Here is a 27532-nt window from a genome sequence, read left to right as displayed (position 1 = left end):
TATGGATGGAGCAGGCACAGCACCCTCAGAGAGAGCGAGAGAGACAGAGAGACAGAGAGGGAGAATGGCATTTAAAGAAGAAAACAGGGAGGGATACTGGGTACTGGGAAGAAAAGAAGGAAAGGAATAAATCAATTTCAAATGTGAAGGCTATCTTTGCTTTTTCCAATTACTGAATGAATCTTTTGGTCTATAAAATGTTAGAAAAAAATGAAAAATGGCCTTCGCAATTTCTGAAAACCAAGCATGAGGCTTGTTTTGTCTTCCCAACTGTTGAAAACCCTGATGAGACTCTTGTTCAGACTAAATTTGAGGCAGGATTTCAGAAATACTGATGCCATGAATCCAAGTCCTCCGATTGCCACCCACTGCAGCTCCAACCACTCGCTCTTTCATCTGTCTTTTTTTAGTCCCCCAACATTATGGAAATGCAACACAAAATTGCTGGCATAACCCTTTAAGTTTAATTTTCCCTTTAATTTCCAACATGGATGAGACGTCCCATCTGCTACCTTGAGGTGCCATTGTTTTGTCAACTGTTGTTGATCACTGTTATTATAACAGATGCTGCTCAGCAGATTGCATTTACAGATCATTTATTTCAGTTCCACCACTGGTGTTGCCAGAAACATGACTGTACATGATAATAAACAAACATGCATATGCTGAGCTGCTTTGAGATACAATAGAAAATCTGGTACCACTCTCTAATAAGGAACTCTCCACAATCTATTGCATATCGACAATAAGCCAGTAATAAGAACAGCTTTTGAACTGCCAGGCTGTGAAAAGTCTCTGTGATCCATTAATTAATACTCATAGGTTTTTCAATTGCTAGTAAATCAAATCTGAAGTTATAAATATTAACAAATCTTTTGGGGGATAAGATACTAAATCCATTCATTATGTTGTATTATAGGCATTTAGCCTAAAAATAGCAGTCCTCAAAACCCACTGTGAGTAATTTGCGTGGAATTAATTTATGCCTTTCAATTTTTTTAATTAAATGATTTAGGCATCTATCCATGCATTTAATATTGTTGAGAATATTGTGCTTTTCAAGATGAAGAAAGAAAGAAAGAAAGAAAGAAAGAAAGAAAGAAAGAAAGAAAAGCACCTTGTCGTAATGCCATGTAATTGGGCATAACAGCCTCTGGAGGGCGGTATCTCGCCGCTCAGGACAGGTGAGTCATTACAACACCTTCAGCTCAGAGAGATGCATCACGGTCAGTATAGTACCAGACTCCTCTTCCTAAACAGGAACTACGAATTCAACCATGTGACATACCAAACCAACAGTGACAGCTTAAGCAGATGCGTGCAGTATATGCTTGTGTGTTTTAATTGCGCGTGAGCGTACGCTCGTGACAAGTTATGCGGAACTTGTTCGCCCTCCGCGGCATGTCAGTGTTGTGGCTTCCTATTTACTTAAAGTTGTAGCAGGTCCACAGAGACAGCGCAGCGTCTGTGCCGTGCGGCGGGAGGTCAGCGCCGAAAAGTTTACTGAGGATGAATGCAACGGAGTGCAAGAGCTGACAGCAGGATTATAATTATGAATTTATTGCAGCATTATGGTTGGTCAATGTTGATATGAAGCGAGTGTTTCTTTTTTTAATAACTTGTTTTATTTATTGTCGCTTCTTGAGTGCCTTTTTCCTTCGCGCGCGAGGCTAAACTAGCTTGATTAAGATGAAGTTTAACGGTTATCTGAAGCTCCGGATCGGTGAGGCGGTGGGCCTGAAACCCACGACCTTCTCCCTCCGCCACTCTGTCATCTTCAACAAAGCCCCCCCGGCCATGGACCCCTACATCGTGGTGAAGGTGGATGACAACAAAATCGGACAAACCCTCACCAAACAGAAAACCAACACGCCGACGTACAACGAGGAGTTCTGCCTCAACGTGAACGACGGGAAACAGATCGAGATGGCAGTTTTCCACGACACTCCAATCGGATATGATGACTTTGTGGCCAACTGCATCGTGCAGTTTGAGGACCTCATCAAAACCTCCAACACAGGAGAGCCTTTCGAGGGATGGGTGAGTGAAAAGTAAACTTGTTAAGAGCATAACTTGGAAAACAATTCTGTAAACATGTAGTCCAATCATGTCTCTCAACATGGCCGGATTAACTTATTAGGATGCCCTGGGGCACAAATTTACTGTTGGGTCCCAGCTGATCCATTAGGACCCAGCCCCACGTCCAGAAAGTAGCGGTGGGGGCACCACAAAATGTGGTTTCAATCCAATGTTGATTGAGTCCAGCTTTAGAATGACTGATACTTTGTGTTGTCAAAGCAGTTAACTTATTATCAAGTGCATCAACAGACATTAAAATACAAGATAATAAACTAGACCTGCAAGCACGTGTGTGAGGCCATTTATGAATATAATTTAATTATTTTATTGAAGACACATGTTCATATGAATTGTAAATAAGTCAAACATGGGATGAAAAATTAATCAAAATATCAAAATTGCAATATGGCTGAGTGTAATATCCAAATCTCAAGCAAATTTAATTTTTTCTTCATAAAGGTAAAATATGTGACAGAACAGCGTCGTAATGAAGTGCTGTAGAGATGCTCAGGCCAACAAATCCTGTTCTCCAGACGAAGGGAACATGATTGTTTGTCACAGACCCCAGCAAATGTCACATCATCATGATTTCTTCAGGTTTTTCAGTGAAAGTGAAAACTGTGAAGCAAAAATGATCATTCCCTCTAATTGCAAATCCTTTTGCAATTGTAATATCTGATTTTAGTCTCGGCACTGAAAACAAGACCCAGGTTTTCTGTGTGTTAGGTATCTTAATTTTGTTGGAACGCCTTGGTAGCTGAATGGATGCTATGCATGCTACATGACTGCAGTTAAGGGCCTTGGTTGCATGTCATAAACCCCCCCTCTCCCCACGTTTCCTGCCTTTAATACACAGAGACAGTATCAACACATGAAAGGGATTTGAAACAAAAGAAACCTGTCTTTTCTTTATTGGTGCAAATCCTTGGTCTTTCTGGGGCCCTGTGGCTCAGGGGACTCAATGGTCGGCCTCGACCTGTTAGTAATCCATTCCTGAACCAAAGAACCAATAAATCCATGGATGAATTATCGAATGGACCAAGTGGCAACAATTTTAGGGAGTCAGGGAGCTCTCAAACCTCTTTGCTTTAAGTGACTGTAAATGTTTCTTCCTGGAAAGCCAAAAAGGCATTGTGTTGGTTGTCTGTTTTAAATCCTGGTTTCAGTCCTTGCATTTAACTGCCCATACCAAGACCAAATCTGATGTTTTTATAATGTCTGTCCAGGGACCTGTTGTCTCAAAATCCATCCATGAGTAGGCTAACAGGATTTCCCCATTTGCTTTTAGAAGAATACTGGAAATCTAAAAAAAAATGTAACTCCTATAGATAGATGGATAGATTTTTCTATAGAAAGATCAACATCAAAAGTCAGAAAAGGTTGCAGAAGCTCCTAGTATAACATCACAGGTTCGCTAGCTCTGACACATGCCGATCAGTATTTGAGAGCAAGTTTAGGAAACGAAACACCCTATAAGCCCTGGGTGATGTGTCACTGTCACTCTGCAAGTAACCTTGCCTGTTTTTGTGCCCGAAAACATCAACACCACTTTGTCTGCACTGGGCTCTCTGACAGCAGATCCAACCACCACCTTAAAGCACAGGCTTACTAAAGAATAATGCCCTTAAATATTCAAATCTCCATGTCGTAGTGTGGGCTGCATGTACTGGACATGGACCTTTTTACATGTTGCGCTTATCGGCATAGATGCTCTTACTGTGATCATGAGCAGATATGGTCTGAAACCTCACGTACCACTGCTGTGGCGAGGTGTCAATTCTACTTGCAGGCTGCTTACATTTTCCCAAGCCTGCACAGCATTTGACCTGCCTATACAAACAAATGTATGCTGAAAAAACCCCTGCACTTCCAGAAGTTGCCAGGGGTGAAAAGTTAACCATATCTGGTCGATGGAGACGTAAAGTGACAGACTGTCTTTTAATCTTTAGTGCTTCAATACGTCTGATGCACACTTGACAAATTAGGAATAAAATGGACCTCATCCAAGCTCAGATTAAATATCTTATGTAGAGTATCACATGAGTCTCGCTCTCTGTCAGACACAAACAAAAAACTGCCCCTTCAAAGTGGAATTTCCCTCTTTTGACTAACTTTCATCCCTCTAGGACTATAAGCTGCTGCAGGTGTCAGTGAGCATAACCTGAACTTGTCCAGGCCTGGAGCAGGCTGAGGTGGTATCGACTACATACCGCAACACTCTCATCACATGCAGAATTGTCTCTCTTCTACAGACATATTCTCCTTCAGCCAATACAGCTTTTCGATTCAATTAAGCACCTTTTTCTGAAAAAACCCCCACTTTATTTTAACCGAGAGAGAACAAATTCAGGATTTTTGTTTCAGAAGTGAACAAATTCAGTGGCCTGAGCATATCGTCACCAAGTACACAACAAGGACTCTACAATAATATTAACAGAAATGTAAAACAGATGAAATAAAACAAGAAAGCTTGTGTAGCATTGTACACCGAAGAGAAATACCTCTGTGACAGAAATTTACATTTACATGGCATGATGCCTGAGAGGGGAACTGTTAAAATTTTGCTTTGATAAAGTGAAACACACCCCTTTAGTCCACACATCGTAAAGACATTAATTAGATCACAAAGACATACTAAACTTTCACTGACTGAAATTAAACTAATTTATTGTCATACATAAATTTAACATTTTCTTAAAAGCGAAGAAAATGCATTTTTATATCTATATGAGAAAACTAAGTAATGATGCACTGCAAAAACTCAGTTCTCAAAATCACCTGCAAAATTGCCTGCCAACAGAACAGAACTTGAAAGTTTCAGCTTGAAACAAGTAAAATACTCTAAGATAAAAAAAAATGATAAGAAGATGTATCTTGTCAGACAAAAAGCAAGCATGTATTGTCTTGATTGAAGATATTTTCTCTTACTTAGATTTCACTTTTTGCAGTGTGCATACTTGAGCAGGATGAGTGCCCACACCTTCAGCAAGACCCCAAGCACCGAGGGGAAGTGGTATGACAGTAGAGCTCAGCTTGCAGTTTTAGAAGAAGTCATCACTCTCTCTCTTCAAGACCTAAACCTGAAGTTGTTATGCACTAGATCTGAGCTGTGAAGGTTTTTTTGTGCTTTGTTGTACAGAAGAAGTGCTGGTCTGGTTTGTTTCACACAAGCCTCCACACGCCCACACTGCTGTTTATCACAGCGTTCCCACCATCTGATAGGTGCTGAAGGGCTCAGTGTTGAAGGGCTCACTGATAAAATACTCACTCTCTATTGGCTCTTGTCCAGACGCTCTGCTTCTTCTCTGTTACCTTTTTTTCAGTGCATTGACCCCCTTCTGCACACACCATCCAGTCTTATGCACATAAACCCCACAAAGGGAATTTACTGCTGTCAAGCGGCATATGAGCTCAACTTCAGCAGAAACTCTGAGTTACTCAATTCCTTCTTTTTTTTAGAGTGAAGTTATCATCAGGACTGACTTCATCCTTCTGAGACAGTCACCAAATCACATGCAGACACATGAGGCCAGTTTCCTTTGCCTCCCACCTCTTGACACTACCTGGCACCGCATAGTGACATCTTGTTACTCGTTTATTTCAGCTTTTTAATTGCACAATAAGTTTCCTATAATCAGTACTGAGGTATCTGTGACGTTGGAGTTGCTTCTCAGGATTGAAGTCATCAAGTCCTTCTACAGTCCACTGAAACTGAAAGTGGGTTAAATATGGCCCCTCGACATTTTCCAGGCAAGTTGAATGTGTGCTCAAGTGAAACAGGCCCTATCCCCTGTCTTAAAAAAAAAACAAAAGACAAACCTTCCTCTTCCGTGATACAACTTTAAATGTTCTGCTTTTAAACTGCACCATCATCCGCCATCAGCCACATCTATTTTAGATCACATGCCCCCTGCCCGTAGGCTCACATTTTTCAAGTCTGTCTTAAAACAATGCTCACATGCCCATATATACATTGACAGAGTTGTAGGTTGCTGTAATTGCTCCCTCTGTTCCTCTCTAAAGTAACTATAAATGTACATGATGGAGGGCAAATTCCACAGTCTAAAATATATTCTGAAGTCAACCCTATAGCCAATATGAGGCTTGTGATTATCTTCCGAAGTTTCCGTCTTTCTTTGCTAAACTGCAGCAGAAGGGTAGTAACACCAACGACTCTTTCTGTGCACATATGGACATGTTATAGATCACTGATCACTGTATGTTATTATTGTCTTAAGGCTAGGACTCCTTTTGTAAAACTAGAGGATAGAGAAATTTCAGAAATCATCAAAGTTTTTTAGCTGTAGCACACGCACGCACGCACGCACACACACACACACACACACACACACACAGGAAGTTGTCAGAGTGGACATTCTAAAGTGCTGTCTAGACTGTAGTTTGAGACACAGGATATGAGCAGGTAACCGAAAACAAAAGTGGACATGTTTGAGATTAGGGGAAATGAGCTCTGTCTTGAAATGAAACTTGTACCAATGTTTTTATTTGGTGTATGAAAAGTGAGAAAGGATTGCTGAAATGCAAATGCCTTTTTGGATGCTCCAGGCACCGGTACCATAACAAAATCCAAGCAGTGCCTACCTAGACACATTTTTTGCAAATGACGACTAACTTGACCGTAGTGAACTGAACGAAACATCTGACTACTGGGCTGAGAGTGACTACACAGAGACAAAGCAAGAGCATAAGTTCAAAACAAAATGCGGCACATAATCGTCTTATCTCAATTATCTTGTTTTCATAATCTTTGGAAGCCACAATCGCAATTGGAAATAAAATTCAATTAATCGTCCAACCCTACTAAACCTACCACCTGAGTGGCCACAATTGACACCAAATGTGTCACTGTTTTGTGAGCAGTCAGTATTTTCCAGGCGGGGTGTATGTGCAACATAAATAGATCCTTATTTAAGCGTATAGTGACCTAAGTTTCCATTCAGTGGTTGCTGCAGGAAGTACCTTGTACTGTCTGCTGTCTCCTGTATGTATTCATGTTTGGACTTTCATCGCTCACAGCTGAGCATGAGGTTGTCACAACCCCTGCAACCAGCCCAACCTGCCAGACCTGCTTTGTTGTCTTTCTTTCAGGCTGTTCAAATTCCTCCGACATTACTAGCACACTGAAGAATGCAAAAAATATGCAGTTGCATACCTCTACCAGAGCTGAAGGACTGATGCTCAAATGTCAGATGCCCCATCTTGCATGCTTTTTTTAAAGCCACTTACAAGTCTTTCTACGTTTCAAATATCATTTCAAAAGCATGCAATGTCGTATTTCTGATTTCCCTTTTATTTGATATATGATAGTCTGGGTTACATATGTCCAGTTCTAGATACATTTTTACAATGAACTGCAATCTGGAATGTGGTGTATCTTAATATCTGTCTGTACTGTTTCTGTTTAGATATTTTGAGTATGCAAAAATATGATGTTAATGATATGTGTGTTTGTGTGTCCACAGATGGACTTGGAGCCAGAAGGCAAAGTTTACGTCCATATTGCACTCACTGGATCCTTCATTGATGGTAAGGCTGCTACTACAAATTGAAATGCAGCCCAGCGTTTCTCCCCATGCATAAATATCACGCTTTCTTTTGCCCACAGTGTCGAACAACAGCCCTAGCGATTTATGCCAACTGATTTTGTCCCTGCCTTGTCTTTTCTCATGTGACAAAACACTATTTTGAATAATTGTTATATGTGAGACATTTACCCCCATGTAATAATAGAGGCTCTGAGAATGGGTGTGCATGCATGTTTCAGTGTGACTCCTGTAGGTTGGTATGCACCAGGTATGTTCGGTTGCTTTCTTCAGACATCGGAGGACATCAGAGGACAAGCAGAAGTCTGGTTTGCTTGTGACTAGCCAGTTCCCCTTTTTTATCTGCCACCATCATGCCTTGATGCATGTTAAGCTTCATGAAATACTCATTTCATTTACTTGTAAATTACATGACATTTTGTCATATATGTATATTATTATATTATTATATTTATTTGTTTATTACAATCTGATAAATTCACATCTTAAAGTGTTTTCCCCTGATGTTTAATTTCACCAACATCATTTTCTGAACGTTCAAAATCATTTTGCCAAAACCCTTGAACACTTTGCTCTGAAATGTCCTCTTTTTTTGTCTACTGGAATTTTTTTTTCCAGCAGAGAAAAGCACCATACTGCAGTGTCACAGGAAGTACTCAGAACGTAGAATTACTTTGTTAAAATACCGTGTTACAAATAAAAGTCTCGTATTTAATGTGGCTTACATAGCATCTGTGGAAGTATAATCAGGAAAGTGAAAGTACTCAATACAGAAACATGTCCCCTGTGGCTGTTATATCATGAGATTATTGTTACGGATGCATTAATTTAAAAGCAGGATTTTACTGTTGTAGTTGGTTGAGGTGGAGCTTATTTCGAACTGCTACTAATGATTGTTTTCATTATGGATTATTTTGCTGGTTATTTATTAATAAATTCATTGTTTGGTTTGTTAACATTTTCAAAATAGTGAGAAATGCTGTCACAATGACCCACAGAACATAGTGTTACTTTCACAATCCTTGTTTTGTCCAACCAATTGTCCTTAAAAGTATTCAAAATAAATTAGAATAATTGAAATGATTAAAAGGAAAAGCAACACATCTCTACATTTGAGAGACTGAAACCATGGAATGTTTTTACATAATTATCAATAGTTGCAAATATATTTCTGTCAGTTGACTAATTGATTAATCAGCTAATCATTTCAGATGTACTTGTGTATACTGTTGGGTAGTTCAGTTTATTACAAAGCATCGAAGTGGCTAAAGCTGCCAGATAAATGCAGTGAAGTAAAAAGTACAATAATACTTGATATCGATAATATTTTCTGACATTGACATATATCATCATATGGTAAATATGTGCAAAATAATATTAACTAATCAATGTTTAATGCAATGAGCTGCTGCAATGTTATGTGGATACATCAGACAAAAACCTACATGGCTGAGTATTAGTTTACATTAAAATGTCCTTGGCATCATTAATTTGCAGAGTCTGACACTGCAACGTGATAACACATTATGTAGCAATAAGTAACATAGAATTATTTCTCTGCCTTGGTCAGTATGCTCTTTTAATTTCATTTTCAAGCAAGCAATTGTAGAAAAAAACTACAAAAACGAAAATATTTTTGACGCCACGCTTTTACAGAGAACAGTATTTTGAGTGTATGATCTTAGCCTGAGTCTGAATGTAAAGCCCCCTTTTCACACTTCTACCACAAATATATCTTGTTCGCAGGGCAGTAGCGGAGGCTCAGCACATAGATTTCCATACTGCATGTGTGGTTTTCACCTCAAGAGTAGCTCCACTGCAGTCATTAAAGCTGAAACACAGAGCAAAGGCACGCAGATGTGTTGTACAATACAAAGACATGCACATGAGTTTCCGTAATGTAATGTCTAAAGGACTATTGTTCATCCTTTTCTAAGCCCCTATGTTTTGTTCCATCTGTCAAGCCACAAGTCCCATTCATTTACCAAAGTAAAACCTTACTGCGCCATTAAAAGTCATGTCTTGGACCGTTTATCATGCATAGTTAGGGTCAGATGATACGGAGAAAAGTTTTTCTGATAATGATATCAGGTATGAAAAATCATTTGTTGAACAAAGTCAAACATGGAATGTTGAACCAGGGCAACACTGGACTGCCACTGGAACAACTAGTTGATTTATCAATTAAATGAAATCACCGTCAACAATTTATGTAATTGGTTTGTCATTTATCAGGCACAAATACCAAACATTTTCTTGTTACAGCTTCTGAAATATGCAGATTTTCTGTTTTATGTCAGTCTAGATGAAGCCCCTCTCAGACTTGAACCCCTTTACATTATTCTGATTACAGTTTAACATGTTAGTGTGACTTCTGGGCTTGAGTCAGTTTTACATGAAAGTCACCACAGCAATCTTTGGTCTGTTAGTCAGACAAAGCAAGCAATTTGAAAGTGACGACTTGGGCTTTGGGAAATTGTGATGGCAGTTTTTTCTGTTTACTGATATTTTGTGTACCAAGCTATTCATCGGTTAGACAACAAAATTGTTTTTTCTGCATTCAAAATATTAAAAGCTGCAATTTACAGCAACCTGTGAACATGACACTGACATATTATCACCCTTAAATGGCTCTTTTTTTTGCCAACAGTTGCTTATTTACACATCCATTAAATACAGAGCAAGTGGTAGCTAACTCCTAACTAACACCTGTTGGAAATATTTAGCTCTTTAGCAGCTAAATGCTCCACTGTCTTTACCAGCTAGTGGCTAACTTTGTCTGTCCACTGGCCGGTGCTCAGTTACAGTGTACACTGTTACAGAGGGTGGTTACTGGGGGTTGTCAGCTGCCGAAAATATGACAGCAATGAGGGTGAACCAAAACTGTGATGTTGTGGGTCACAAAACCAAAACAATGATGTGAATGAGCCCTTTTTCATACAAGTATTGATGTGATCAATTTTTATATACAAATATTGATTATACGCTGCTTTAATAGAAGTCCCACAATATAATAACCGTAATCTATTCTCAATTTTAATATAATTTCAAACCCTAGCTCTTCTGGTATTGGGTCTAGGAATTAGTGTATGGATTTCTGATTTTTTACACAGCAGCAGTCTTTCACTCCTCTTGTTTGAACACAAACTTTCGCTCTAATTTTTTCCGGTCAGATGATGCCATAGTGCAAGCAAAGACCTACAAGGAGTTTACAAGGAAGCGACAAGGGGCCGTAAGACGGAGGATTCACCAGGTCAACGGACACAAGTTCATGTCCACTTTCCTCCGTCAGCCCACCTTCTGTTGTCACTGCAAAGATTTCATCTGGTGAGAGAGTCGAGCAAGGACAAATTACTGATGCTCGCACGCATCTGTGTGGACCGTAAACTGGACCTGATTATGTCTCTCTCTCTGTTTATAGGGGTGTTTTTGGAAAGCAGGGCTACCAGTGCCAAGGTGAGGAGACCCATTTCCCTTTCTGCCTTTTTATGCAGTTCCTTAAACTCAGAGATGTGAGTTAATGAGTGGTTGTTTTCTCAGTGTGTACCTGCGTGGTTCACAAACGATGCCACCAGCAGGTCGTCACAGTATGTCCAAGGATGAAGAAGCCAGCTAAAGAACAGGTAAGACACTTTAGTCCATTCAACGACACTCGTGCTGTTCAACAACAGTAATAGTTGTACAGCAGGATTTCTTGTCACAACAACAGATCGTAAACAGTAATCAGTGTGTCATTTCAGGCACTCAGGCGTGTTGCCACTGTTATTTTTTACCTCTCAAGCAGTTTTTGACTAATACAATACGTGCTGAAGATACCAGACATGCCAGATGACTACTATAACAATACTACAACCCTGATTACAAAAGGTTGGGATGCTGTGTAAAACCTGCTAAACCTTTTTGACATATAATCAATTGAAAACAATTCAAAGACAATAGATTTAATGTTTGACCTCATCATTTTCACTGATTTTTGTAGAAATCTGCTCATTGTGAATTTGGTGCAGCAACATGTTTCAAACAAGTTGGTACAGGAGCCACAAAAGACTGAGAAAGTTGTGGAATGCTCCAAAAACACGCAAGGATGGAGCGAGGTTCACCACTTTGTGAACACATGATTGCATGAAGGATGTTACTCCATGGGCTCAGGAATGCTCCGTGAAATCGTTGTCAGCAAACCTTGTTCATTTACAAATGTTTGCATAAAGTTTTCATGTGCCGTTAACCAAAAGCGAAGCCCATTAGAGCGTGATGCGTGTTCTCACAGAGTCACATCCAGAAACTATTATTTTTGGTAACAACATTTTACTCGCCAAATGGAAAATCTACAGGCATTTGGCTGTCAGCCATCGGAGAACTTATTAGACAGCCCCCTCCCACACACACACACACACACACCTGTGATTAACACCTGCAGTGATCAACAGACTGTACAGGTTCCTGTTTCTGTGTCAGTGAACCAGAACACTGGTACTATGCTATATTTTTCCACACATGCTTGTTGTTTTCACATGTTTCTATAAATACGTATGTGCTTGTTTTAGCATTTGAACATGTAATTTTGGCCCTCTTTTAGTATATTTTGCTGAGCACTACAAGTTTCTCTTCCTTGGGGAAATTCACAGAGAAGCAAATGCAGCAATAAGTTGAAGCAAGGTCTCCCTGTGACAAAACCAGGAACTAAACTTTTGTCACAATGCACTCTATATAGCTATTTAAGGTTATTTAAAACATGTACTTGAATGATTGGACCCACTGTTTCAACACATAGCTTACAGTATGTCTTCTATTCACAGCCCATGAACCAAGGCTTCAGCATCAATGTCCCTCACATGTTCAACATCCATAACTACAAGTCGCCCACCTTCTGTGACCACTGTGGCTCACTGCTGTGGGGAATAGTCAAGCAGGGGCTGCACTGTAAAAGTAAGACCCATGTCAACATTTATAACTCAAAATAAGGATCTTAAATGTCCTAATTAGTCTTCCCGTCTGTGTGGTTTCTCTCTTCAGTCTGTAAAATGAATGTTCACATCCGCTGCAGAGGCAACGTCGCTCCCAGCTGTGGCGTCAACAGTGTGGAACTGGCCAATAAGCTTGCAGAGATGGGTCTACAGGCTGGAGGAATCTCTAAACGCAACTCATTGGTACAATGGCTGAGTTTCCAGGATTAGTGTTAATTTGACTTAAATGAGACTTTCTTCAGGCTAATATAAGTGGTGTTATTTTTGTTTTTCTGTTTTTTTTTTCCACCGACAGGCCAAAAGTGCAGGTCCGGTGAGGGCGCCCTCTGAAAGGATGGAGAGTATGAAAACTCAGCAGCAGACCCCTCAGCTGGGCATCTCAGACTTCACATTCCTTCAAGTCCTTGGCAAGGGCAGCTTTGGCAAGGTGGGACAGCAGATGACAAGATAACCAATGACAAGAGAGGACAATGAGAAATGCTTTGTGTAATGAAGTAATTACCACAATGAAGAATGAGGAAGATGGTTGAATGTGGGAATATGTACAGCATGCTAGAGGGCCACGTATCTGTATAGCCTAAAGACATTTGACAAATCAACTATTTTCAAAAGATTTTGTAATATGAAGCACATCAGCTGGCATTTCCAGAATAAATTTGCTTAAATATATAAACCTCAATTCTGATGATTTGTAACAAAGTGACACAGAATTTGAAAAAAACTTTGGCTTTTCATCCGTCATGCTGTGTGCATGTTGTATCTGCAGGTGATGCTGGCGAAGCTAAACAGCAAAGATCGGGTTTTTGCGGTCAAGGTTTTGAAGAAGGACATCATTTTGCAAGATGACGATGTGGAGTGTACCATGACGGAAAAGAGGGTGCTGTCACTGGCCCGCTGTCACCCTTACCTTACACAGTTGTACTGCTGCTTCCAGACACCGGTGAGTGCAGATATGCCCACATGCACTTGTGTCACAGTTCAGCAGGCTGTTGTTGTGAGGGCGATCTGTGCCAGAGGTAATAGTGCCACATTCTCATCTCCGACCCAATACCTTCTCCCGTGCCTTTCTTTAGAAATGTTTTAAGATGAAGTTATGATCCGTAACTGTGCGAACAAAGAGCTCCTTCATCACTAGATGCAAGTGTGAAACTTTGTCCCTCCACTTAGATAGAGATGTTACAGCGGCAGGAAAATTAACAAATAAGTGATATATCTTCAGAACACATTTTGCTGTCTTTGGGAAGTTTAATCAGAAGGGGCACTCTAAACTTTAGTTTCCTCTAAGTACAAAATGACTCCAGGCTTTGACATTTTTGTATACTAACCAAAGAAACGGTACAGTTAGATGACTCAGACACACAGTTAGTATGTAGTGTGGAATTTGGACACAGCATTGTAATGTGTAGATTGGTCAGCAGGTGGCAGCAGTTTCCCAGTCTTTTTTCTCAGTGGGAGGGAGTGAGGCTCAGCTGGCAGAGCTGATCTTCCGGGCACAGACAGGACACTCCTAATCTGCTTTCGTTGTTTGAGCCGCCACTGACCCACTTCACCTCAGATCAGAATAGAACAGCACCAAGTGAAGAATTAACTCAATGACACTGCTCCCCCGATCCATTCAAACCCACATATAAACACAGCATAGGCTTTGTTCTACCACAGCACCTCAGCTTTTCTAGGTGTCTCATCATCCTTTTTCCTGAGCAAGTAGTTTCTATAAATGGCTTGACATTTGTTTGTGAAAGCACCTAGGAACATTTTTAAACATCCCAACAAGCAAAAGTGTCAAATTTGTCAGTTATTATTGCACGTTGTTGACTATTAAAAGGATAATGTTTGATCCATTTTGAGCTTCTCTCCAGTGTGATATTTGAAAAATGCAAGTGAGTGAGTCTGAGTGGGAGATGGGATGAGCTGGGGGGAGAATGTGTTGCCCTTGTGATGAGATTGAGTGGGCACACATTTTTTCTTGTAGCAAAAGATGTGTCTCACGAGAATTGTCCTTCAACATGGCAATTTATCATCTGCTGCTCATCATTAAACAGCAAATTTAATCTGATCTTGCATCACCAGACATCTAACTTATCATGTTCACCGCAGTTTAGACAAAGTCTTGCAAAATAGTTAGGCTAACTTAACTTTGGAAATCCCAGAGGCAGCCATTCATTGGCTGTGAATTTGAAATGACCACCCCAGGAAAGGCCATCTGTGGTTGCTTTAATGTTCAAGTAGAGACAAATTCTCCTCATGGAATTTAATTTAAATAAAACAGTGAATCAGGGTTTGAAGATAAAAATAGTAATAGCACCTTGGAGCTCAAATATCAGTGTGACTATCATTTTAAAATGTAGAACTCAATAAGACTCAAAAGAAATGTGCAACCAGGAAACTGTTGCTGTGTGCATTTAAAGATTGCTGCAGCTTTACAGCTGGACCACACACAGAGTCCTGCCTGCTTTGCTTGTGCAGCACATTATTATTAAACATTATACCTGTAATCTCAGGGTAAATAGCAGACCCGCTGTAAACCACAGAGCAGTTAAACAGAGTCAGCTGTGGCTGAATGTCCCGATCACTTCAGGATGCTTTATGGGGAAATCGGTGCATCACGTTCTCCTGCAGTCTTTTCCTTTTTCTCTCCGGGCTCTCATTTTCTAGATCACTTATCGACCGCAGCCTATAATGTGAAGGGAAGATTTATGGGTTTGATCAGTATTTTTTTTGCCCCGCTGACTTTCAACTGCTTATTTGCACAGGAATCAATTAGATAGACATGAAATTTATGAGGAACCGACATGTATCATCCTCGGAGCTATCTCAGCATGTCCATGGTCATGGGCTCTTGGACAGTTTAATAACGTAGGGCTTCTGTGGTCGGTGTGGTTTGTGTGCACATGCGTAAATGTCATCTCTTTGCTTTCTTCTGCAGGACCGGCTTTTCTTTGTGATGGAGTTTGTGAATGGTGGCGATCTCATGTTCCACATCCAGAAGTCCAGGAAGTTTGAAGAGCCAAGAGCACGTTTCTACACAGCAGAGATCACCTCCGCTCTCATGTTCCTTCACAGCAAAGGCATCATCTACAGGTCTGAATCTGAGTTGAACATATCTGAGCACATAAAGGTCTCCAAATCTTAAAGTACAAGTCTCCACTTTAATGAGTCCTCAAATATTGCTTAAAAGGATGCAATACTTTCATACTATTGAGATGTCATAATCTGTCTTGTCTCAGAAAATTAATTAAATAGCGAAACTGCAATGGAAAGGTGGTCAGCTCACCCAGGTTGAATTGTTTTCTTGTTTTTACAAAAATATATTGTGATTTATCACAATGAATTACTTGTTAAAGGAGAACACCACATATTTTACTCATTAATCTCAGTTTACTAGTCACATGAAAAATGCAGCCTGTAAGAAAACAGCTGTATAATGTCCTGCTTTGTCTGAGAAGATAACCTCTGATAATTTAATCAGAGTTATGTTTTGGTTTGGAGACAACAAGTTTATTAAAGAAATCTCTCTTAGAAATTTGTGGCATGAAAAAGATGTGGCTGTTTATCAGACAGGCACAGTCTAACCAAAGGACGCTCTTAAGTTACATCATGGAAATTTTATTACCCAGCATTTTTGGATTCTTGATCTATACTAGGCATTAAATTTCAGGATACTGTGTCTTGGCTTCTGTTGCATCTTTTTTTGTCCATTTGCATTTGCAAAATATCTAACTTTTCTCTGTAAGACAAATTTGTTTCCCTGAATGAAAAGTAAATTCTCCTGACAGCCCTTGCAGTGCAGTGAATTGCAGCCAAACACTTGCACCGTACATCCAAATGTTACTTTTAAGCTCATTGTCGCCTATATTTTCCTCAAAGCTCTGCTCAGGTCCGTACCTTATTATTGCAAGCACAGTGTAACAGCAGATTGCCATAGAGTGCATGCTACAACAGCATGGTATAATTTTCATTTTGTGTAAATTACACTTTTAGTAATAGAAGTTAATTTTCTGGTCTTTAGATATTTGAACATAATCTTTGAGGCCTCTTTCGGATACTGTTGGCTACTTGCAGGATGTAAGGTGGCAGAGCTGCCGGCTCCCTGCCAGTACATGATGATAAGGAAGATGGCATCATGTGAGCAAAATCCTGAGTTATATTTAGAGGTCCGTGTGCTCTGTGTCAGCCTGCACCACATAGCATGACTGTTAGCTTTACGAGGGCACGCGCAGTTTGCATGCTAAAACTAAAATAACAAGCCAAATAGTAGCTTGCACATCAGGCCTGTGCTAGAAGAGCGGAGCTTGTGCTGCCTCCTCAAAATGAAATTGTAACCTCAGTCATTGTGTTGTGTAATATGTGTATCTTCATGTGACTCGACTTTTTTCTGCATGGCTCTTTTAGCTCGAGGTCAAGTTGTGCCTTGAGGCCTCTCAGCTGATGTTAAGCTTAAGTTTAAAGATATTGCTTTAAAAATTCTCCGTTTTGTGATAAGGTTATTGGCATTTGAAGAATTAAGGTCATATCGTCTGAACCCAGACTGGCTGACTTTAACAACTGAGTGAGGAGAGCCACTTAAAATCAAGTCTACAGAGGTTGAACACAGTATCATGAACAGCCGCTCAATGTCATGCAATCCAGGACGAAAGTTCTGCAATAAACATTTGTGAGGCTTGTAAAGTTTTGTTGGGACTGTGCCAGAGAGGTGATGTCGCGTTTAATTTCTGTCCCCACCTCTATGTTCCAGAACAAACCATGTTAGGAGATCAAAATATTAAAAAAGAATGTATGTTAAAAATGCAAGAACTTCACCCCTAACATTTTATTTTAAAAGTGCTTTAATCCATCTTGCATAACAATATGTCAAACTTTTTTTTTTAAGAACATGTGTCTGTGTATAGACTTCAGAGGGCCGTTTGTCCAGATGCGTTCTTACACTCTAACCACAGTCAGAAGTGTTACTGTCTGTGCGTCATAGTGTATGTCACCACTTCCTCTCCTCTTCGTTGGAAATTCTCTTGTTAGTGCAAATCTACCTCTTACCCAGTTAGTTGTTTATGCTGTGTGATAAAGTTCAGTAGATCGATCCTGTCAGTGTTCCAGGTGGTAACTGTTAGTGAGGACACCAAACTGTCTCGCTGAACCACTTCTCATAAAGACTCCAAGTGTAAGTCAGAGTTGTTTTTCCAGTGTGATGAGGTGGATGGATGAAGGTGTACAGGATCACCAGTTGCAGGCTGTTATTTGCATAGTGATGTGTGGTCCTGTGTAGCTCAGTGATTAGAGATTAGTCTCTCCCTGGGCACATTCACACTAAAATGCTACTAAGCACACCCATTTAAATATGAATAAATCTACTCAATTTCATTTTTCACTATGTTGCATTAAGCCCCCCTACATGCTCTAAATTGTGTGCTGTGTGGCTCAGTGGTCGTGATGTGTTAGCGTCAGCTCTCTTTGGGCCTGTTGAAGGGACCATGAGCATCTGACTCACTGTTACACCACTGGCTTACGGTAGGAATAGCAAACCAGATTAATCCAACCAAACCAGTGTTGCTTGACCAGCAGTCTGCCCGCCTCTTTTACATTCAGAGTGCCCTGTCTGTGTCATCCTGTTTGAGGAAATCAGTGAGGATCCTTTTTTTTCTTTTAGGGGAAGAAAACAAAATCAGTTCCTGTACAGTGTAGCTACGTAGGCATCCGCATGCAGAGTCAGCACTGAGGAAGATACTTCCCCTGATGTTACAATGCATTTTATTTTAAATTTATTTCAGATTAAGACACAATGTTATTGCTTTCTGGGGATACTAAGGAGTTTGACCATGCCGGCATAGAAATGACTCACTAATAATGTACATCCATAAATTTCAATTCAATGACTCAGGACGACCACCACAAGCTCATTGGTTCTGCTGACATTGAACTTCAGATGATTCTCGTTGCACCATGTGATGGAGCTCACTATCACTGGAAGTTATTCACTGGAATCATACATGCCAGCATTCTGCCAAAAATGTGACATCTGATTTACTATGCTGTAATAACCTGTTCCACAAAGAAAAAACAATAACTATAATAAATAAATAAAAGTTTTGCCTCTCCTAGAAGCAGAATAAATATTTATTTTACATCAGAGCACTTTTTCCTTCTTGGCAGCCAAAGTGGTCATCTGAACGTGTCAGACTTTTCCTGGCAGCCTTTTAAATGGCCAGGTAATCATCTGTCAGAACACCACAGAGGCTTCACTGTCCTCAGAGGACCTTTTCTTTTTTTGTCTCACTACAAGTGTCTACCTCTGTCAGATATAAGTAGAAACCGCACCAACAGGATGCCACTGGAGACTGAACACAAACTTGTCATTTTTTTAGCAGCTGCTACATTTGGATGTTGGTGGCTGATTAGCTTCCAGCCCTTTCCAATTATGTTTGGTGGATAACAATGCCCCGAGACAAGTATCTCATTCTCTGTTTTCTTTCTGTATTTGTCTTTCCTTTCAGGGATCTAAAGTTGGACAATGTTCTTCTTGACAAAGATGGTCACTGTAAGCTGGCAGACTTTGGCATGTGCAAAGAAGGCATATTTGACGGCGCGGCCACGGGAACTTTCTGTGGGACGCCAGATTACATTGCTCCCGAGGTCAGTCTCTATCCTTGAGCGAAAAAACAGACAGTTCAAGACCCATAGCGACAAAAATGATTCCACAAAAGATGGGAGGCTGTTTAAAACATAACTAAAAACTGAATACAGTCGTGTGCAAACACTGACAACATCCTTCATACAATCATGTGTTCACAAAGTGGTGAAACTCGCTCCATAGACTGAGCCTTTCCAGGATGCTCCTTTCATACCCAATCATGATACTATCACCTGTTACCAATCAACCTGTTTACCTGTGGAATGATCCAAATTGGAGTTTTTGGAGCATACCACAACTTTCCCAGTCTTTGGTTGCTCCTGTCCCAACTTGTTTGGACATGTTGCTACATCACATTTAGAATAAGCAGATATTTACAAAAATCAATGAAGTTGATGAGGTAAAATATTCAATATATTGTCTTTGCACTGTTTTCAGTCGAGTTTATTAGCAAATGATCACATTCTGTTTTATTTGTGTTTTACACATCATCCCAACTTTTGTGGAATCAGAATTACACTCATAATGACAGACATTTGGACTCCACACCATCGGTGAAACAGAACTTTTTTTTGGTGGTGCTATTTTATATATTTCAGTTTTTCAACATTGGCAAATTGCAGCAAAGAATAAATGCGACCATATTTAGCTTCTTGCAGCCCAGGTCTTCTGAGTTCATACGATGCTGTTCCCAGTCCCTTCCTCTCTCCATCACACCACCTCACTAAAAACACTGCGGTCACTACCCGACACTCCAAAATCCCTCCTGACTGACTGGAAGGCAGCGTACCTGTGAGGTCAGCTTGTGAATGGCGCTGTTGACTTGACAAGCCCTGATCCCCTCATCCCTTTACAGGCGTGCTTGGTTTTTTATAATGAGGGATTAAGATGGTGTGTGTCCACATGTTTGAGAGATTTTTTTCTCTGACCAAGACTGTGTGTCTGGATTTATGAAAGGCTTCTTTGCTGTCCTCAACACTTGCTCCTCAGTGTAGCTTCACTGGAAACACACTAATCCAACACAGAGTTGTTGTAAATTTGCTCTCTAATGCTGTCTGTGCTGTGATGGTTCACTTTAATGGTATGCTGTGTTTCCACAGATCCTGCAGGAGATGCTGTATGGGCCCTCTGTTGATTGGTGGGCTCTCGGGGTGCTGCTGTATGAGATGCTATCAGGACACGCCCCCTTTGAGGCCGAAAATGAAGATGACCTCTTTGAGTCCATCCTCAATGAAGAGATTGTTTATGCGTCTTGGCTCAGCACGGAGGCAGTGAACATACTGAAAGCTGTGAGTCTTTTCATTTTGTATTCACAGTAATTTATCATGGACTGTGAAAAAAAAGAGTGATGGATATGGTTGGATGAAAGCCAAGTGTTGCTGTTGTCTGGCTTCCTCAGATTGCCTCTGTCAGACTTTGTTTACATTATTGCAGGAAATGTATTTGAAGTTTTTTTTAAGTAGAGCTAATGATCGAGGAAATCAATTTCTCACTGGGTTTGTGATCGCCATTGTGGAGAAAAACCAGTAAGTTGTGTGAACATTTACTAGAAGGCCAGTTCTTTGCATTCCTCTACAGCCTGCAGTGTGATATATTAAGACATTGATGGTTGTAACACTTTTACTCTGGATTTTTGTGATCAGGGTTTGGTATTTGTTTATTGTTATTTGTCCTTCAGGCTGACTGACACTCTCTCACAGCAAAGTGGCCGGTAGCCCTATGGAGCTCCGCCAGCCAGCTGTTTGGCCTGGGTCTCTTACATAACTATATTAAGGCATGGTCCACTGCCCAGCCACAGCACACAAGCTATAAATACAACGGCAACTCCTCCCTCCATCCCTCGACTCTTTGCACCCTGTTCACCTCCTCTTATCCTTGTTGTTATGCCAACATGCTTGAGGAAGCACTGGACCAATCTCCCCTCGTGATTTATGTCACTGCTCCCCGTGTCAAGCGTTACATAAAGATGCATGTCAGTGTGAGTGGATTTGAATGCTGCTGCACTATTTATACTGAAGGTTGATCCGTTGCAAGGCTCTCCTTGTTCCTGTAAGCAAGTTCATGGTGTTCAGTTGTTAGGTTGTTTAGGGTTTTGTGAGGACATAAATAGAAAGTATCATCAGTGTTGAGTCCTTTGGTGTGTTCTTTGAGAATAATTAGGTTAGGTACATTTACTTTAGTGTTTTTTGTAAATGCACTCTATAGACATGTGGACATTGATCCTCAAATTAAGCTATTAATTAGGGCCAGAACAAACAATTATTTTCACGGTCAATTTTTGATTAGAACAGTTAAATCATGTGATCAATAAAATACTAGAAAACAGCACAAATTCCCCACCGCAGTTTCTCAGAGCACGACGTCCTCAAGTTGCTTCTTTTGTCCACCAAACACTCCAAAACCAAAGATGTTCAATTTACATTGCTATAAAACACGAAATCCTCACAGTGCAGAAGCTGGAACCAGCAACTATGTGATTTTTTTTATATATATAGATGACTGAAATTATTAATCTATTCATTCAAAACTGTTGATCAGTCCACTAACTGAATAATTGCCTAAATGCTGCAGCAGTAATATTCCTTTCTGATAGCTTTGTGTCTTTCTGCTGGTGTGGTGGAGAATGGCTTCTTCATGCAGTACTGCTGACATAGCAGGTCTGGTACTGAGGATGGCACAGCTGACGTGTAGCCATGGAAAGATGGCATCAACTTCAGTGGAAAAGTTTCTCTTTGGTTTCGTGGTCTGTGAGCTCCTGAACTGGTTGACCCCCTGCTGCTGGGTTTAATTCCACAGTAATTCCACTTTAACAACCATACTGGTGCACTAGTGTGGTATTTAATATGTTTTATCCCATTTACTGCAAATCACGTCATTAAAATCATGCGTGCAGCTGCAGAAATCCCTGCATTGAACTGAATAAGCACTAAACTGTAATGTTCCTGGCCAGTCTTGATGTTAACGGCGATACCGACGTGAAGCAGCATTCAAGTCTCTGCAAGTTGATTATTGTGATGTTCTTGCTCAACAGTATGTGAGGCATGTGTTAGTTACATGACTAAACAACACAAAACCAACAGTGGAGCATTTTAAGTTCATCCCCTCGTCTTTGTCTTTTCATCCCCATTTTAGGGCCTCTTTGTCTCCCTAACCCCCTTTCTCTTTCTCTGTGAACTTAGTTTTTTTCAGACATGTGGTGTTGTTTAGGCCTCTGGTAGTCCATAGTGTTTGGAGCTGATATGGCAAGACATATTCAACTTTTTAAAGAGTTCAGGTGAATCCGGACGCTGTCGCTGTGGAGACAGAGGCTCATTAGTTTGTTGTGGCCTAGTCTGAATGTCACTGCCAGCCTTAAGGTGTGCACAAACTCCACGGTAAAGACAGAGCTGTCCAAAACACATCTGTTTTTTCTGTTTCCTCCCAGAGGCAAGTTAAAACAAAGCTTTTCAATTTAGAGTTTATTTTGTTTGGGTCTCTCCCTCTGGCCTCCATCATATAACACTTTGAATTCAACAGGTCATCCACTGCTCTATTGTTGTATTGTGTACAACACCAGGAAGTTGAGACACCTTTGTTACATTTTTACTGAACCTAGTTGAACTCTTACCAACTAAAGTATTGTGGAAGGCACCAGACACAATCTAGGGTGTGTGTGTTTTTATGAGCTAGTAGGCGGGCATTGACTGGATGTCATTATGGCTTGAGTCCAGTTTGGCATTAGTCCAAAAACTGGTCTGATCTAGGTGATTAACATGCATCACATTTTCCTACTTTTTACATATCAGAAATAAATAAAATAATCTGCTGAAATCCACTCATTCCGAACAGGTTAATCCTACTTTGTTGTGGTTGCACTTATGTGTTATGTTAAATTCATTCCCTTCATAATTCACTGTTTTTTTCCCTTTCTTATATAGTTTTACATGTCTACGAATTCACCCACCTTTTGGTTTTCACAGTTTTTGACCAAAAACCCGGCCCGGCGCCTGGGCTGTGTGGCTTCAGAGGGCGGTGAGAGCGCCGTGACCAGCCACGCCTTCTTCACTGGCATCGATTGGGAGAAGCTGAATCGTAGAGAAATGGAGCCACCTTTCAAGCCCAGGATCGTAAGTCACGTGAACGACTTCATCAATAGCTTCATACTGTGTGTGTGTGTGTGTGTATAAAGGATGATAAAGACGCTCAGTAGTACTATCTTAAGCTTTTGCTAAAATGTTGGTGCTGATAAATAATTCTTGATTATCCCTCTCCAGAAAACACCAGAGGACGTCAACAACTTCGACCCAGATTTTACTCAAGAGGAGCCCACCCTCACGCCCATCGATGACCCTCTGATCCCTTCCATCAACCAGGAAGAGTTTCGGAACTTCTCATTCACTTCACCTGAACTGCTGGAGACCTAAGAGTCTCCTTATTGATCCACCAGTCATCCTGCACATGTTTCACTCTTCTCAGTGTTTATGGTTGTGACTAAGACAGTTCCTAGCTGTACATACGGTATGAGCCTGTCACATTCCCCAGAGACATGAGGGTGCAAATTGCCGTGGAGTCAGCCAAACACATGCTCGACAGGAACCGGGGCTGCACCTCATGAACTCTTAAGCACTCCTGTGATTTCCAAAAACATGGCATGTGATCAGCTTCTGAAATGGCATTCAGTTTTGATTATGCGATGGCTTGGCTGGGACACATTCATGCTAGTGTCTGTGCGGAGATGGTTTGACACTGTGATGTGTTGAACACTTGCTTGTCAAAAGTGTACAACATCAGAGTTTTATTGTGAATTTGCTCTCCTGTAGATAGATGAATTTGCTTCCAGTTACTTCAAATGAAAAAGCACTTTTTGGAGCATATGGTCTGTGTTTTATTGTTGCTTCAGCATTGTCAAGAGTTAGTTTTAACCAGCCTGCCAGAGATTCCCAGAAAAGCTGAGCTGCCAGTTAAAATCCTGGAAGGAGTGAGTGAGTGGATGAAATAGTTTCTCAATGATGTGATCCTACTCTGGAAAAACACAAATAGGCACAGACCCACACTCTGGCTAAATGAGAGCTGAACTCCTCCACTTTCAAAATAAAGCTAAAAGTGAAATGAAACTTGAGATACAGCAGTATATTATGCTCAACTTAACATAAATAGTTTTGTCAGGTTAAAATTTTAATTAAACAAAACATTTGATAGGATGATTTGTCTTTAGATAATTATTCAAATAATAATTCAGATGATATGTGTATTTAGTCTTTGTTGGTCACACTTGTAAGAAGAAAAACGTCTGTCTCAGTGACTGTGTAATTTGATCAGTCAGGCATGTTGAGGGTGATGCAAGATTTCATTTGAGGTGAAAGCGCTGTGGTGATTCATGTTGACTGCGAAATATCCAAAAGTTTGCAGATTTCACCACATGGTTGTCTTGTACGGAAGAAGAATGCTAGTATGCTATTTGGCAATTGCCAGAATTAAATGGTTCTGGTCAAGAGTAACAGTAATAACTCAGTCTGTCTTACTCAAACAAACACAGGGCTTTTGAAACCTCCCAGGTCCGTGGGCAGACTGCCTGGGTAGTCGGAACTCACATGGGGGTATTTTCAAATATGCAAATCCAAGAAAGTTAATGAATATTCTCCCTGCTGAACACTTAAACCAGCCTCTCTCCGAGAACGTATAAAAGAAACTTGGAGGAGGTGGACAGAGAGGGAACTTTTACCCTGCAGTACAGTAACAGTGGCCAATCATCTGGAAGGCGCTGTCAGTAGCTTTGTCGTCGCAACCCAGTAGAGAATAAACAGGAAACCACACAGCATCATTACTGTCGCCTTTGATAGAGACAGGAAGATGCAAGAAGGAAATCATGCTTTTGAGACCCTTTGAAAAGCATGAATGTGGCGAGAATACAGTGTGTGCTGTTGGTAATAGAAATTGAAACCATTAAAACAACAGCAAAGGAAAAAAAAAACTTGAATTGAGAGGAATTTCGTGTGCCCCATGCTGAACCTGCCGAGCCTGGAACAGCTCCGACATCACAAAACGGAGATGGACTCTTCCTGTTAGTTTGAGGGAGGAAGTCTTCAGCCTCACATCTGTTTATCTCCTCAGCCCACCTATCCTGTGAAGGGTTGTGCTGCTAAACACTAGTTTGGTGGCTTCAGACACAAAAATGCCTGTGCATAATCTGAAACTGAAAGCAGTACAGCTACACTGCACAAAACAAAGAGCTGCTCTGCTACTGCAAAGTTGTGTTTACTTAGAAAAAAAAACATTTGAGCCAGTGGTAGCTGATGCTGTTGCCAAGCTCTTCCTATCATGCTTAAATCCCTGTTAAGTCTCTGGTTCACCTTTAAGCATCTTTTTAACTCAAGCAGCCAACTAATCTTTCAGATTTCCCCAACAAAACCGTCAGTGTGTGCCATACAAAGAAATTGACATTGGATTGAATGACTTTTTGTTTACCCATTAATGTGGCCCCGCTTGGCAGCTTTCCTCAGGTGATGTCTGAATGAGAGGAAAGATTTAGGAGCCCTGCCTCGACTTTCATTACTGAGACATACTGATGGCTGCCAGCAGTGTCTCTGCGCTGCTTGATTGAATCAGTGTTTAACCCTGCTGTCCTTCCTGTATGATTGATGCCCCCAAAGGGGCAACGGCTGATGAAAAAGACTCTCTTCACCCACATCACCTCAGTGATTCCCTGAGGTATCTTAACGATTTTTCACTTGTTGGAGTAAGTTTTGTAAGTGTAAATATATGCTCAGTACCCGAGCCTACACTTGCTACATAAGAGATTGTGGTTCTTACCCTGTCTAGGTATTGGCTACAAGGATAAAGACATTGACTGAAAGTAGCATTCAATCAGAGGATGACCATTATTACAATAACGATGCAACCTTTTTTGTACATTTCAACACTTCTCTTTCAAAGGGGTGGTTATGGTGTATTCTGATTGAACTTATGAGACATAAGAAAAGATTGTGCCACAAGAGAATCAGCAGATGTTCGGATTTATGCGCATTACTCAAATAGTAATCTGACAGTGTTTGCTCTTACGGAGATGACTGGCAGGGCTTGGAATATAGGCTAACAATGACTGAGGTGGCACTGTGAGTTCACTTTCCTGAAGTGACTAATAGCAGAAAAGGGTGTGGCTAGCACATGAGACAACTTCCAGACAATTGTAGAGTTAATCAGAATGACTAAATAAGTAAACAGCATTTGCTACAGCTGAGTAATCTTTATAGTAACCTGTAACACACAGTGTTGACTTCCATGTTGAAAATAGGCATAACCAGCTCAGTCATGTCTGGTGAAGAGCAGCTGTGAGCGCAGTGTAAGAGCAACGTGAAACCAGGAGATCTGTATAGTGTACAAAATTGTTGGGTCAGTGTGTCTTAACAGAATATTTTCCCGAGGGATTTTTCTCTGATTTACTCACTGTTGTCACAATGTGGTTTAAAGGTCTTAAAACTAAATTCACAAGGTATCAGCACAGCCACAGAAGACCTGCCTGCTCGTGTATTTATTTGCACTCATGTCAAAGTCTGCAGCTCTGCCACTTACACTGACATGTAATACATGTGGCCAACAGTTCTGGGAACCAAACCTTTGCTTACTTGCCATAGCCAGATGCATGTGCTAAGTGAGAGGATGAAGAATTGTACGTTGCAGTGGAGAGTGAGGGGGTTGTGAGAAATAATTTTCCTTTCATTTTACTGCATTTTACCAAAGCAAGAGCTGAATCATGGAGCACATTAATAACTGCCAAACAGGAGGAGCCTGACTGGACAGAAATCTCTAAACCAGTTCTGGAAAATAGCTAAACCCATCTGTTAGTGAGTTTATGTGAAGTGGATTCTAGATGAAATGCCTTATATGCACACATCTGGGTTACGCTAGGATACTATGCAACATCATACCATTTTATGCTAAGCACTGGAGAAAATATGAAGCAGTTTTGCTTATCTACTTTAATATAATTATATGTAAGCACATTTTGTTTTTAGATCATCATAAAGAGTATCACACTGAAAATACAGTTTGCCCCAACATGAAACATGTGGACAGTGTGGCGTACTGACAGTACTGTATTGTACAATCTTTATCAGTGAAACACCTTTGAACTCCTCCAAATCTAGACATTTAAAAATACAGTAAGCCTGTTTACACAACGCTGAAGGAACATGCTAGGAGTTTATGGCAAAATCAAAAGAGACATAAATAGGACTGTAATCTGTATAATAATGTAACGTCTATTCTGGTGTCATGGTTGAATGGCCCAAACACTATAACTCTAAATTAAGTTAATTTAGTGTTTG

General features: G+C 40.5%; 1 protein-coding gene across 1 annotated transcript; it reads left to right on the top strand.

Annotated features, from left to right (window-relative positions):
* The first annotated feature begins 1337 nt into the window (after positions 1-1337).
* prkcha (protein kinase C, eta, a) lies at positions 1338-26575 on the top strand. The gene is made up of 14 exons (XM_041953208.1): positions 1338-2040; positions 7563-7626; positions 10817-10970; positions 11065-11099; positions 11184-11266; positions 12440-12569; positions 12657-12790; positions 12903-13034; positions 13374-13547; positions 15534-15688; positions 19093-19231; positions 20330-20518; positions 23189-23335; positions 23483-26575. Exons 1-14 carry the CDS (start codon positions 1690-1692, stop codon positions 23630-23632), a joined length of 2037 nt encoding a protein of 678 aa, XP_041809142.1. The 5' UTR covers positions 1338-1689; the 3' UTR covers positions 23633-26575.
* The last annotated feature ends 957 nt before the right edge of the window (positions 26576-27532 follow it).

This window comes from Chelmon rostratus, chromosome 15 (genome assembly GCF_017976325.1).
Source record: "Chelmon rostratus isolate fCheRos1 chromosome 15, fCheRos1.pri, whole genome shotgun sequence".
Classification (NCBI taxonomy): Eukaryota; Metazoa; Chordata; class Actinopteri; order Chaetodontiformes; family Chaetodontidae; genus Chelmon; species Chelmon rostratus.
The sequence above is the reverse complement of the archived record's forward strand: the minus strand, read 5'-3'. Positions and strand labels throughout refer to the sequence as shown.